Source organism: Chaetodon trifascialis, chromosome 3 (assembly GCF_039877785.1).
Source record: "Chaetodon trifascialis isolate fChaTrf1 chromosome 3, fChaTrf1.hap1, whole genome shotgun sequence".
NCBI lineage: Eukaryota > Metazoa > Chordata > Actinopteri > Chaetodontiformes > Chaetodontidae > Chaetodon > Chaetodon trifascialis.
The window spans coordinates 2018787-2033085 of NC_092058.1; the positions used below are offsets into that span (position 1 = coordinate 2018787).

At 41.2% G+C, this 14299-nt stretch overlaps 3 protein-coding genes across 3 annotated transcripts; all 3 read right to left on the reverse strand.

Annotated features, from left to right (window-relative positions):
• Positions 1 to 514: 514 nt before the first annotated feature.
• LOC139351632 (odorant receptor 131-2-like) lies at positions 515 to 2319 on the reverse strand. Its single transcript, XM_070993614.1, has 2 exons — positions 2164 to 2319; positions 515 to 1312 (listed from the first exon to the last, which is right to left on the reverse strand). The coding sequence occupies exons 1-2, from the start codon at positions 2317 to 2319 to the stop codon at positions 515 to 517; spliced, it is 954 nt and encodes a 317-aa protein (XP_070849715.1).
• Positions 2320 to 5609: 3290 nt separating this feature from the next.
• LOC139351639 (odorant receptor 131-2-like) lies at positions 5610 to 6682 on the reverse strand. Its single transcript, XM_070993627.1, has 2 exons — positions 6557 to 6682; positions 5610 to 6410 (listed from the first exon to the last, which is right to left on the reverse strand). The coding sequence occupies exons 1-2, from the start codon at positions 6626 to 6628 to the stop codon at positions 5610 to 5612; spliced, it is 873 nt and encodes a 290-aa protein (XP_070849728.1). The 5' UTR covers positions 6629 to 6682.
• Positions 6683 to 12038: 5356 nt separating this feature from the next.
• Positions 12039 to 14299, reverse strand: LOC139351650 (odorant receptor 131-2-like). The gene is made up of 2 exons (XM_070993637.1): positions 14159 to 14299; positions 12039 to 12635 (listed from the first exon to the last, which is right to left on the reverse strand). Exons 1-2 carry the CDS (start codon positions 14297 to 14299, stop codon positions 12039 to 12041), a joined length of 738 nt encoding a protein of 245 aa, XP_070849738.1.

A 14299-nucleotide genomic window follows, 5' to 3' on the forward strand; every position in this document is an offset into this window, starting at 1 on the left:
CTTAGAAACGTAAAATAAAAAACTCCATCTAAAATCAGACTCTCGAATAAATGAATCAGATTTCACGCTGACATGCTGCTGATTTTATTTCCTTCTTTGCACATCAGACCTGAATCTGCTCTCAAAGGCGAGTTAAAAACATCAAAACAAGTCTTAAATCTTTGCTCAGGTTAGATTTTATTTCCCGTTACATTCACGACATGCAGCATTCTGCCATTAATCCCTTTTACCTTCAGCCGAATCGACCCATCATAATGTTTAAACATGTATTAGTGCTGGTTATTTCTTTTATATTAACAAATTTGGACATCATAACTTTCTTTATCTCTGGCAGTATATTAAACCCATCTAACTTTGTTACTGTTCTGCTGTATTTTTTTAGTACAAAACAAGACTTTCCATACTGTTGTAGAGATGAATGATCTTTCTGGTCTGCAGATGTCACGTTGCGTACATGCAGTGTTTGCTAGAATGTGGTTGGAAGCTGAGAAACTCTGTAGTTTCATAGCAGGTCTCATGTTTGACATGGTGAAGTTTCTGGGTGGTTTCCCACACTCACTTTACAAAGCAGGTACCTTCTCACATATCTCCTGAAGGCCTGGTCTCGCAGGCCATAGACAATTGGACTAATGAACCGTGGAAGGATCTGGACAATGACATAGGATGCAAAGCGTACTGCCAGGTACTGCTTGGGGAATAAGTGGAGGAGAGCTTGTTCAAACGTGTGTCTAACGTAAGTCAGCATACATAAGATTAACTGGAAACCATGGAGAAGGATAGTGTTTCTGGCTTTCTTAATGTCCATGGTTGCTTCCTTGGCAGTGAACAGAATCCTGAAGTAAGTGTAGAAGAGTGTGAGCCAGACCAGGGCGAGGCAAACGAAGTGTGAGACGTCCCTCTTCTTCAGGCTGTAAGTGCTTCTGAAGACGTAATCTCTGGCACAAAACAACTTGGAGTGAAAAAAGTGCAGCGGCTCTGTGGCCAAGAGGATGAAGAGATCTGGGAGGATGGAGAATGCGCTGGCAACCCAGATCAAGCCAATCAGGATGTAGGTTTTCCTGACGGTGCAGATCTGTCCATGACGGAGGGGCATGCAGATGGCGATGTAGCACTCTACTGCCATGCCAGCCAGATTTAGTGGGGTGTTAAGGGTGGTGAGGATGGTGATGATGAGCAGGATGAGGCAGAAGGATACATTGATTGTGTAAAGGGTGTAGCTGATGACGTGGAGAAAAGTTGACAGGAGCAGCTGCATCATGTCGTTTATCACCAGGTGGATGAACAGAATGTAACGAGGGCTTGAACTGAAGATCTAAAGGAGGAGAAAAGTCGTACTGGAGATGATTTAGTTAAGAACTTTATAGTTGCTTTCTCCATTTCTTTAACTTTATTTTCAAGCTGTTCATTTGTTCCAGTGAAAGAGCAAAAAAATAACATGACAATCAAAGCAGAGCGAGCAGTTGACTATAACCCACTCACAACCTCATAACTTGAAAATACTTGAATGACTTGCTCATGATTATAGCAAAATTACCTCAGTGACCAGTAAATGAAAGATACCTCGTCTTTCAGAAGCTTCTTGTAAATAAAAGCACCTGTGAAATCTGGTACTGTCTCTCCTTTATGAGGAGTAAGAAAGTGACACATTTAAAGACATATTTACACTGAATATGACTGGATTATGCGCCCTGCAATCGGCTGGCGACCGGTTCAGGGTGTACCCCGCCGCTCGCCCATTGTAGCTGGGATAGGCTCCAGCCCCCCGCAACCCCGAAAGGGATAGGCGGTATAGATAATGGATGGATGGATGACTGGATTATGCATAAAAAATAGAGAACGTATAAACATTAGGAGCATGGACCCAAATCAGATTAATATTAGTGGTACAGGGGTGGAATGAAACTATATTTAAGTTCATATATTTAAACAGGGCACAATGCATCTTTGACTCCTGTCTGTCTTGTCTAATTTCTAATATTTTAACTGATTTGTTAAAACTTTGACAACAATGAACACGAATCTCCAAATTAAACACCTGTTTGTTTAAGTCTGGGAGGGAAAGAAGAGGATTTGAAAAGAAAGAAAGATATTTGGCATGTTTAAGTTCTGCTCCTCTGCAGAATCCCAATTCTCTGCTTGCACATATAAACTGTAAAAACACACCTGGTGCTTTCTGAACGTGTGGACCAGAGTGCCATTGATGTAGTTAATGGAGATGCAGAGGGCTGTGACGATCACGTTCTTGGTCACAGCTGTGGTGAAGGTGTCCCGCTGACTCCCAGCTGTAGTTGAGGTTCCATTCACAGATGAAAAATTCATGCCGAAATGGCGAAATCCTGCCTGAAATAAGCATAGATTGTTCTCTAGATTATGGTGTGCCCTCCAAAGTCTCAAGGTTAAAAAGATTTTCACTGTAAAAGATTCAAGAATAAGAAGAGGAAATAAATAGTTAATGATAATATTTGTAATATTTCTTTCTCGACTGTGTTCTGGCTACATCCCAAACTGTTCAGCTTTTTCTGAGACTCTGTAAGCTTGTTCAGAGCAGACGATGCAGCTGGGCCCACTGTTGGCTTTGTCTGAGGGAACAATGGAGCATAACCACGACCGCTTTAGGAAGCCGACTGTCCTGCATATTACAACTTCAATTACAATTTGTCATTTGGCAGACGCTTTCATCCAAAGCAACATTAATACGAGATTTTCATACATCACAAGGAAAGTTCTAGACGGGAGAGAACAACAAGAGTAAGTGCCCTAACGCAACTTTGTGGTCCAACTGGACATAGGTCCTACGAGACAGTGCTACGAGAAAATGCATGGCAGTAACAACAAAGTCTGCTAACAGCCTAGCTCCTAGTGTGAGTCAGAAATAAGGACAGAAAACATTTACTGATCAATTGCCAACTCCTATCATCCACAACCAAGCTTGCTATTCCAGAATACCACAGAAAGTACACTTCATTACACTCACTCCGTTTGTTTCTACAGTGACAGAAGCAGCAGTTCAGGATTACCCGTTGACAATGAACGAACAATACGTGATACATAATACAAATTACATATATTAAGCGGATGTACCAGATCATGATATGCACAAGAACACAGCACTTTGCAGCCCATACAGTATCAACAGTCCGATGCAGTAGAAGCAGCAGTCAGCATGAATAGACAGTACCTGCCCAGCAGAACGTCACATTACACCAGTCTGCTGTGGCTGCTGATGCAGGGAGTTTATGTATTTTCTGATCGAAGACATTTGGGGTAATGTTGAGTCGTGTGTGTGTGTGTGTGTGTGTGTGTGTGTGTGTGTGTGTGTGTGTGTGTGTGTGTGTGTGTGTGTGTGTGTGTGTGTGTGTGTGTGTGTGTGTGTGTGTGTGTGTGTGTGTGTGTGTGTGTGTGTGTGTGTGTGTGTGTGTGTGTGTGTGTGTGTTTAGGTCATACACTCATTTGCTTTCTTGAGGATTAATATCAGTTGTTGTTGTTGAGTGGATGTGTCTGGCCTGGTTTCAGGATAAAGACCAGAAACAATACAGAACATCTTCTGACTGTCTTAAAGGGGGAAATATGCCAATCAGCACCTCTAAATTTGACTGATGAAGGTGTTGGCTCTTGGCTGTTGTTTGATCTGTGCACAAACACAAAGTGTTAGTAGGCCATTGTCTTCACTTTGCACAGAGCCATGCTAGCTGTTTTCCTCTATTTGAAGTCTTCATGCTAAGCTGGGTGAACTTCAACCAGACTACATTTCCAAAAATGTTGAGCTGTTCCTTCTGTGCTGTAACTGCGAATGGACACTGAGAGTCTTAAATCTCCATGAATCTTTCTGTTGCAGGCACGCGGTGGCAGCAGCGTCCTTTTGACCAGCGCCGTGTAACCTGGTAAATGTAAGTCCATTCTTCACTCTTCTTCTTCTGTTAACTGTGTGTGCTGTGTGGTGCTGAGCAGGTGGGTTTATCAGGGATACACACAGTCATCAGACAGATTGTCCACGTAGAAAGTTTGATGGCTGCAGCTTTTCGTTGTTGCTCGTTTGTGATTGATCCAACAAGTCCTGCAAATTAAACAGCAGAAAATGTTGTTTAAGTGCTGCTTTGTTAAGGTGAGGGGACCTTTATGGTTACACCACCTGGATACGGTTAAGGAATGATTGTGGTCGTGGTTGATGGACCGTGCTGTTGACGGTCTGTAGGAAACAGGAAATGGTGTTAAAGTCCAAAACTTTGTCGAGCCAGGTGTTCACCTCGACCCCCTCCCATTGTGGAGTCTGTGGCTCCATCAGAACGTCACCTGACTTCCTCCTTTGCTCCTTTGGGTAATAGTTACAGTGGCTGTGAGGTCCTGGTCACTTGAACGGGACAACTGGTTCTCTTGTTTGTCGTGGGAGGTCATTCTTGACTGGTCAGAAACAAAATACCAGTAAGCTTCTGTGCAGTCAATGCTGCTGTTTGGTTTTGGTGTTTGTATGAATCAGCTGGACCTCCATCTGCCTCAGTTCCTCAACACAAAGCATGCAGGGGTTAATGTTTCACAGCAGTTAGGTAAGGGCAGATTGAAGGAGGGATCAATTACACATGAGTGAACATGAATGTTAGATTCCCCAGTTCCACAAAACCTTGTGTTTGTGTATATTCTGTGTAGACTAAGACTTAGACTGCTTCTTTAATGATCCCAATTTGGGAAACTATTTTGTTGCAGTAGCAATTAAACATACAGACAGAACACAGAATGTGTACAAGAATTGTTTAAAAAAGTAGCAAAGTCACAACAAACAAACAGGAATAATAATAAAAACATAACTAAGTAAAACTAAATAGATTTATATAAAATGTATTATAATGTATAATACATATTATATAACATTCTAATAATATAATAAAAAATACAATATAACTGAGTATATAAAAAAGTATTTACAGCAAAAATTGTGCAGTTTCAGATGATAAATAAAATGTAAACCGTAGACTGTATGTGTATATATCATAAGAGATCACGGTGATTAATGATGACTGAAGTAAAAAAGAAGGCTGATGCTGTGTGGAAGAAGTAAGGACTTAAATTGATGACTTTGGTGAAAGGAAACATAGCATATATGTGAGTGAATGTTATCAGGTCTGTGTGTCAGTGTGAACCAAACGCATCAGGAGACGATATGTTTTTAAGATCAGATGGAGAATGAACTGCAGGGAAAATTAAGTGTATTTCTGCTTTTTTACAGCTGCTGCTGCTTGTGATTGGTACCTCTCCCATTGTTGGTGTTCTGTTCAAGTTGAGCACAGTTTGAATGGAGTCTTGTTATTCTCAGCTCCCTTTTAATGATTATTATTATTTTATTTTATGGAGGCCAGTTTTGGGTAGGTTTTCCATGGCACTGTTTTCATTTCGTCAATGTTACTGAAATGATTCTTCTGTTGCAGTTTGAATGACCAGTAGCAGCTGATTCACTTTATTTGATTAAAGAAAATAAACATGAAGGTTATACAAGCGAACTACACATACAGACAAAATGACTGCAGCAGTCACTGTCTTCACCTCTTTGCTAGTGTTTAACATTTTTTCTCCTTTAATATGAAACTGTGAGCACGGCATGAGCAGCTCAAAAACAGGCCTTATAATGGCCTCTTCAGAGTTTTTTGTGGATGAATTTTAACTTGTACAGAACAGATCCTGTATCTTTTCAGGTACTGCCTGAACGTCTTGTCTCGTAGCCCATAAATAACCGGACTGATGAGTCGAGGCAGAACATGAACAAGTATTGCGACAGTGTAGCGAATGTCCAGCACCCCTTTTGGGAACAAGTACGTCAGACCTTCTATCATAGCAAAAAAAACGTAGGTGAGCATACACAACAGTAGCTGGAAGCCATGGAGGAGGATAGTGTTCCTTGCTTTCCTGGCGTCTGCAGCAGCCGCCTTTGCAGTGAAAAGGATCTGCAAGTATGTGTAGAAGAGAGTGAGCCAAACAATGACCATAAACACTATGTTGGCTACATCTCTCTTTGTTTTGAAATAGGGCTGTCTGAAAACATTTTCCCTCAGACAAAAAACTCTGGAATGAAAAAATTCCAGGGATTCTGTTGCCAATGCGACAAATAATTCAGGAAGGACTGAAAGTGTATTTATCGCCCATATCAAGCCGATCGTAATGTACGTTTTCTTGATTGAACAGATCTGCGCGTGGCGCAGAGGGAAGCATATGGCGATGTAACACTCTACTGCCATCACAGCTAGTGTTAGAGGATTGTTTTGACTTGCAAATATAGCAGTCATTAGCACAACTATACATAAAGAGACATAAAGAGACAACAAGATGTAACTCAGGACCTGAAGAAGCGTGAACATGGTCAACAGGATAATATCATTGATAACCAGATGGATGTACAGGATGTATCGAGGGTTCATATTGAAAACCTGCAGGGAAGGACAGAACTGATTAGGAAATGAGAGGAGAGGAATAGAAAAGGTGCCACTGATAATATGAGAATATACCACATATGTTGAAATGATTTTACACTTATTTATACATGCAAAATGGATTTCTAGAATGAGATTTAGACCTGATGTCTGCTGAACGTGTATACCAGAATACTGTTGACATAGTTGATGGCGATGCAGAGAACCACAGTCATCACATTCTTGATTATAGCTCTGTTTAAGTTGTCCCGAACAACATCTGTTGTGACATTGCTGCCAGTGTTTGAAGAACTCATAAGTCCACTGATGGCGTCCTTCACACCTGTTTGACCGGAGACAACTGCTGCTTACATTACTAGATTAGAGAATGAAATAGAATATGACCAATCAGCAGGTAAGGAAAAATGTCTCATCGATATGAAACGAAAAGTATGAAAATCACAGGTGTAAATAATAAAATAAATGATGGCTGAAGTCTGTTTAGCTGCTTCAGTGTCAGGGTCCTGGTATTTTCCATGCTGGCTCACTGTCATGACTTAGTAGGACACTTGAATAGAACAAAGCCATCATTAATGTTATTCGTAACACCTGTACATTACCTACGAGCTCAAGGAAAAGTGAAAAGGTCTGCTGTGAAGAAGGCACATGCCATCAGACCTTTTGACAGATGTACAAATGGGTTTATCAAGTTGTGGATTTTGGCTCATTTTAGCAGGAAAGCACACATGTGCTAAATAACAACATCTGTTGCGTTGAGTGTCACAGTAAGTCATCTCAGTGAACCAGTTATCAATTACACCTGCCCTTTTCCTGTTTTTACAAATATCCAAGCTGTGAAAAAGCACTGTTCTTTGGAGATTTGCTGATTTCAAAGTTATTAAAAAAAAGTATTATTTATTACTATAAAAGTGAAAAAGTGCAACTGGAATTCACATTTTGATACAATCAGAGGACTAAGGCTCAAACGATGTTAGTGAGAAACATAAAGCTTGTATTTCTAGAGTCCAAAACATCTGTCTAAAAATCTATTTTACATAATAAGAAAATAAAATAAAAATGACCACAAGTCAATATATTGTGTCTTTATACACAGAATAATACAGGAAGAATATGTGCTCACCTCGGCAACAGTCAGTGTATTGCAGTGATACAGACAATAAGCCAGACGTCTTTGAAACTACTTAATATATAGTTAACTTTAAATGTCATGGGATCAAGAGGAGTCACAGGGTGTGCGTGCGTGTGTGCATGCACATGCACGTGTGTGTGTGTGTGTGTGTGTGTGTGTGTGTGTGTGTGTGTGTGTGTGTGTGTGTGTGTGTGTGTGTGTACTGTAATGGGAATTGTTATTCTTCATCTTCTCTTTTACTCATCATAAGCATTCACTGTCTTAAAACCAAATGAATAACCATATCATATGATTAGGTGTGTGCGTGTGCCATAATCTGCTGACCATGACACCACATGCAGTATGTTATTATGCACTGATTAAGTGAACCTTTTGTCCTGATTGTACAGCACATTATGATGTGCCTATTGTGTCGACATTGCTTTGATGATAGAACAAAGTCGTCTTGTCTACAAAGATAATGTATTGTATATAATTAACACCTTCTCCTGCTCCGAACTCTTTCTTGACATCTCACACTCGAGACAACAAGAAAGAGCCAGAGTCATTCGTTGGTGTAATTCTTCCTCATGTTTCCACAAACATCAGTCAGTTTAGAGTTTATGAGCTTTAAGCCAGCAAAATCAAGGTCTCTACTGCTCAAGAGGGGAAAAGTAGTGGACAAGTTCCACTTCTCACTGTCCGAAGCTGCCATCCCATCCATCACAGAGCAGCCAGTTAAGAGCCTTGTGAAGTACTTTGACTGCAGATTCTGCGTCCATCCAGAAAACAGCAAAAAACTTGAGGACTGGCTGATTCGGGTTGACATATCAGGTCTGCCAAGAAGGTTCAAGGCCTGCATTTACCAGCATTCCATCTTGCCCCGGATTATGTGGCCTGCTGGTGTACACAGTACCCATAAAAACAGTCGAGGCCATGGAGCGAAACATCAGGAGCCTGCGTAGATGACTTGGTCTACCGCCCAGTCTGAGCAGCTCTGCCCTGTACGGTACCACTAACATCCTGCAGCTCCCATTCAGCGGCCTCGCCGAAGAGTTCATGCTGTCCAGAACACGGGAAGTCTTGCAGTACAGGGATTCCACAGATCCAAAGGTGGCATTGGCTGGCATACAGGAGCGAACAGGCAGAAAATGGAGGGCAGACAAAGCTCTGGAGTCAGGGCTGAGGCAGAAGGCACCGGTGGGGTCTATAGCCACAGGCCTGCAGGAATTGGCTACATCCCGGCAACCATGGTGAACAACCACGGGGAAATCGCAGATTAGTTGTGTATTGATTGTTGTATTGATTAGTTGTGTATTGATTGTTCACGGAGCTGAATTCATCATGTGATGGTGCTTTTATTGAGATGTGAGTGCAATCTATGGCTCCAATTATGTTTGGGAATCCGGCGATGGCGTGAAATCCTTGTTTAATTTCGGCTTCTTGGTGAGGTCTGTATGGGAACTGGATGTAAGTTGGGGCCAGAGAAATTATTGCATTCAACACTGCCGGCATAATTCTGCTCAGCGTTGGCTGCAAAATGCCACATATGTCTCCAATCTCCCGCTGAAAAGTTTCAGTGGCCAAAAATCCCCAGGTAGACAGGAGCTGTATGTGCACCAGGATGGCTTTGGTGCGTTTTGTCTCACGCTCCAACATCGGTTGCAAATCACAGCATAGATCCATAAGAACATTTTTTTGGGAAGCGGTACCTGCTGAATAGATCAGCACGCTCTTTGAAAACGCGTTCCCTTCAGAGTGCACGGCTTTGCAAATCTCTGATAGTGCAAGATAGGCCATGGCAAGTGCATTTCAAGTTTTCTTTTGAGGTTGTCCTATCACAACCTGTTACACTAATTATTCATTGTCTACTAATTACTAATTAAAATATTTTATTGATTAGATGAAACAGGGAACAGGTGTGATTGTTTGAGATTGCTGAACACTGTGACTCTTAGTGCGTTCTATTTGTAGTTTCATTGTTTCATCGTTTTCTAGGCACAAGTACAAGTTGATAAATCCCATACTTTGCGTGGGAATGTTCGTATGCACACATTGTGCACACTTCTGTGCGTACGCACGGTTGGTAAATGAGGCCCCTGGTGTTTTCTGAAGGAGTCAATCAGGGTACCATTGATATAGTTGATTATAAGGCCAAGAGCCAGAACAGCCACATTTTTGGCCATAGATGTGGTGTAAGAGTCTCGATAACTCAGAGCACTCGACACATTGTGGCCGTAAGATGAGGAATTCATTGAGCTGATTGGAGGATCCTGCAGGCGTCAGTTATAAGATTAAGATTAAGATTTCCTTTATTCGTCACAACTTATATACAGAGTTAGGAGGAAACTGCACATGCCATGCATTTGTGAAATTCTTTCTGCACTTTTGACCCATCCACGGTCAGTCCTTCCTCCACGGCAGATCAGGAGTGGTGGGCTGCCAGTCGACCGGCGCCCGGCGACCAGTTCCTTTGTCGTCACCATTGGTCAGGTGGTGATCTTCTTGCATGTTTTTAGTGGGGGTATTTTATGGAGGTGAGCATGGGGAAAACATGCAAACTCCACACAGAAAGGCCCCTTTTTCCTCGAGCAGGAACCGAAGGCATGGTGGAGGACACGCCCTATCACCGTTCCACTGTGCCACCTATAGAGGAACATTGAAAAATATTTCAGCGTTAGTTTAGATTTGTACTGCAAATTGAAGCTTTTTTGCAGGAAGTGCAACCCTCAATGCATCCATCCAAAAACACAACGGTTATATTGCCATGCTTTAATACCAGGAGTCCCTTTAAGTTTAAGGTTTAGTGTCTTATTTTGAATCATGGTTTTTAAAATTATAGAAATGGCAGCATGTTTAGGTTTTTTTCTTTTCAGTCTTCCACTTCATAAAACATATGTGGTTTCCATCTTGTTGTTGAATTGGATTAGAGATCAACTAGAGTTTAAAAGGACTGCAACACTGTGAACACCATCTTAATAAAATATAAGTCGTGTGTGTTGTAGCTGTGTTTTACATAGTGATTATTACTAGTGCTGTCAAAAATATGCCGTTATTGACGCATTAACGCAAATCAATTTTAACAGCGTCATTTTTTTTAATAGCAAGATTAACGCTCTTTGTGACCTAGTGAACTTGAAGTTTTTTATAAGCTGTGGCCACTGCTAATAACGTAAGAAAAACTAAAGATCCGGTTGTAAACCGGAAACAATACAATAGGCACGCCCCACGCTCGTGTTTGGTCTTGCCTGCTCGCTAGCTGTAAAAAGTAGGCTACCAGTTTGCGTGGATGTCAAGCGCGAAATGCCGAAATGGATGCGAACAAGATTCTGAATGGAAAGTTTAGTTTCAAAAAGTTGCCAGATGGGTCGACTGACAAGACCAAAGTTATCTGTGTTTATTGTCGGTGTGAACTGAGTTATCACCGTAGCACATCCAGTCTGAAATACCACTTGATGGCCAAACACATGGCGAATGCGAATTCTCCGCCGCCTCCTTGTCAAAACCAGGCGACAATGGACGGCTTTCCACAGAGGCAGATGGATGCTATTATGTTCAAAGGAAACTTAAGAAAGGAAAGTTTAAGCCAGGGTTTAACTGCACTGTAGCCTGAGTCCTACTTTACAATGATGTAATGATGTTTTGATCCCTTAGAAAAGGTTGTTGAAAGTAATTTTTTTTTTTTCTGTTTATTGACAATATTAAAATGTGAGAGATTTGATTGATTCAAATGTGAATGACTGCTCAAAGTGAGAATGTTAGAGTGAAATATAACACTACACTTTGTTTTCAATAAAAAACATTTGCACAAAGCAAGCCGATCCACTTTTCCATGTTGATAACAGTATTAAAATGCTAATTAATGGGACATTTCGAATAGATAAAAATGTGCAATTAATTTGCGATTAATCGCGAGTTAACTACAACATTCATGCGATTAATTCCGATTAAATATTTTAATCAATTGACAGCACTAATTATTGCATATTGTTTTAATTTCCACAGGTGATAATAAGAGATCTGGATGATTAATCTCTCCAACCAAATATGTGTCAAACAACAGCAGACAATGTTTTAATTAAGAAACATTTAATATCCACTTTTTAATGTGATTGGGGCTCAAACTAACAATTATTTTTCATTAACATCATGTAAATTTTTAGTGATATATAAAAAAGCAGCAAAGCCTCCCAACTCATCAGTGAAAACTGGACTTATTTGCTACACTTTCATGAATAAAAAACAAGGAATTATTTTAATCTATTCTATTGTATTATTCCAAACTTGTTGATATCTTTGTGTTTTGCACGTTGGAGTAACCAACACTGAATGAACACTAAACCTAACGACTTGAATCTGAGTGTGATGTGCTGCTTCGAATATGCAGATATATGAGTTTGGAATTCCACAAAGGTGTCACAGCTGTGTGTTTGAACTTTACACTGTCTGCATGAAGCTGAGTGAAGCCAGGGGTTGTGCAAAGCTTTCCTTTTTGTTTCCTTTTATTGGAATGGCTTTTAAGTCAAGTTTTTGAATGGTTGCTTACAGTATGGTGTACACAACAGATACCTTTTCAGGTACTTCCTGAAAGTATTGTCTCGTAAGCCATAGATGATTGGACTAATGGATCGTGGCAGAATCTGTACAATAATATAGGAAGCAAAGAGTGAGTCTGTATAGTTCTCAGGGAACCATTGCTTTAGAACATTTAATAACTGGGGGGCTGCATATGTTGCCATGCACAACAGCAGCTGAAATCCATGGAGGAGGATTGTGTTTCTGGCTTTTTTAGCATCTTTGCTAGCTGTTTTTGCAGTGAGGAGGATCTTAAAGTAAATGTAAAAGAGAGTGATCCAAACTATAACCAGAAACACTGAATATGTGATATCTCTCTTCTTGATGATGAGGGGATTTGGGAAGACAGTTTCCCTGAGGCAGAACACTTGAGAATGAAAGTCCAGAGGCTGTGTGGCCAAAGTGATGAAGAGATCAGAAAGAGCAGAAGACATGCTTGTTGTTGTGATGATAAACAGGATGAGGGTCAAGGTCACTTGGATCATGTCATTGACCACCAAGTGAATGAAAAGTATATACCGAGGATTGATGTAGAAGATCTGAAGGGTGGGAAGAAAAGCACAAAGGATATGAGAAAAGGTTTTAGGTCAGAGCTTTAAACATGAAACAGGGATATCATATGCTCAAAAATAACTGCAAACGGGGGGTTTCGACCACCCAGCATTTGCCAGTTGCTGATCAGTCAAACTTAGCTCACTGCCAAATACAACCCCAGTTCAAAAAAGTCTGTGTAAAATGTAAATCAAACAGAAGGTGATGCTAATCCTTCTTTATGTTTAATGTTTGACCTCATCAGCTCCATTGATTTTTGTAAATAACATGGTTCACTGGTAACAGTGAACCTTATTCTCCAACTCCGTCCTTTTCACTCATGGACCCACCGTCAGAGCGCCCAGCTCCCAGGTTGGTCATTACCTGGAGCTGACAGCAGTGCAAAGGCTGGACTGCCTCAGTTTGGTGCTGACCCAATCACAAGAGATGTGAAGTTAATTAATGACAAGCTGTCCTTAAGTTGAGGTATTGGACCCCTCAGGGAAAAGGTTGAGATCCACTGATTTAATGTATCCTCCAAATTATAACCTGGCTCTTGTAATGGAGTGAAAGGGAAGTTAGGCCTCTGGACTCGACTCTGTTCAGATATTTTGTCATGACATCACTCAGTGCTTTGATTCCTCCAACTTTTTCTGTTGAGAAGAAAAACTTCTGTTTCGCAGCTCAACCCCAAACTTCATACAAGACTGAGGAAACGTACTGTAAGCAGGACTTTGTTGCACCTTCCCCAGGAAGGACTTTTGGGACCTGCTGACATTTTCAGAAATCCTCAGTGTATTCAGGAAGGGAGTCATGCTGCAGGACACACAACGAGCAGCCATCTCCTCAACCCTCATTAGGCCCATCAGTAAAGGTCACACACACTGGGGTGTCTTGTTGTGTAGCATCCAGCATGCAGCGCACACTTACAGTATCAAAGGGATTTATTAGACATGTCCTCTGAGAATGTCTCATCATTGTCATTCAAGGAATCTGCAATTAGGAGTTCGTTAGCTGTGATAGTTAAGATAGTTCACTTCAAATGGCCTTTTCAGTCACTGAAAAACAAGTTGCAGCATATTCTGTGGAGACGTTCGCTGACATTAACAAGTGTTAATTCCTCTGTGAACGTATCAGCTGGGAATCGTCAAGGAGAAGAACTTTGATCTGACTTGTTTGCTCTTTTATGAACTTTACTATGAAAACAGTTTAGAAACCTTCAGAGAAATTCAGTTTGTTTGTGATGATCTCAACTTTGCCATGAAGTCGTTGCATCATTTCATATTATTAAAGCCACGAGGAAAAATGTGTGTTTGTGAAACATTTACAGCAACTTCAGGTCTCTGTGTTCATCTTAGAAACAAATCACAATACCTCAACTCAGGCTGTTTCTACCATGTAAGCCAAACAGTAGACATCAGGTTGGCAGTGGAGGGGATCTTTAAGCTCTTTGAGGGGTCTTCAGGAGGCTTCGGCCCCTCAGTTGCATTAGCTCTGTTAACACCACATGAGCTAGCATTAGCCGTCTCACCTGCTGGGAGGTCGTCGTGTGACTCGGCCTCCTCTTCGTGCCTCTGCTCTCCTCTGGAATCAGCCAGTTGCTCCTCTTCTTGGTTTGACTGTTGATTTTATGAGCAGCGAGCAGGATTTTGCGTCGCGCTGCCGCAGCCAT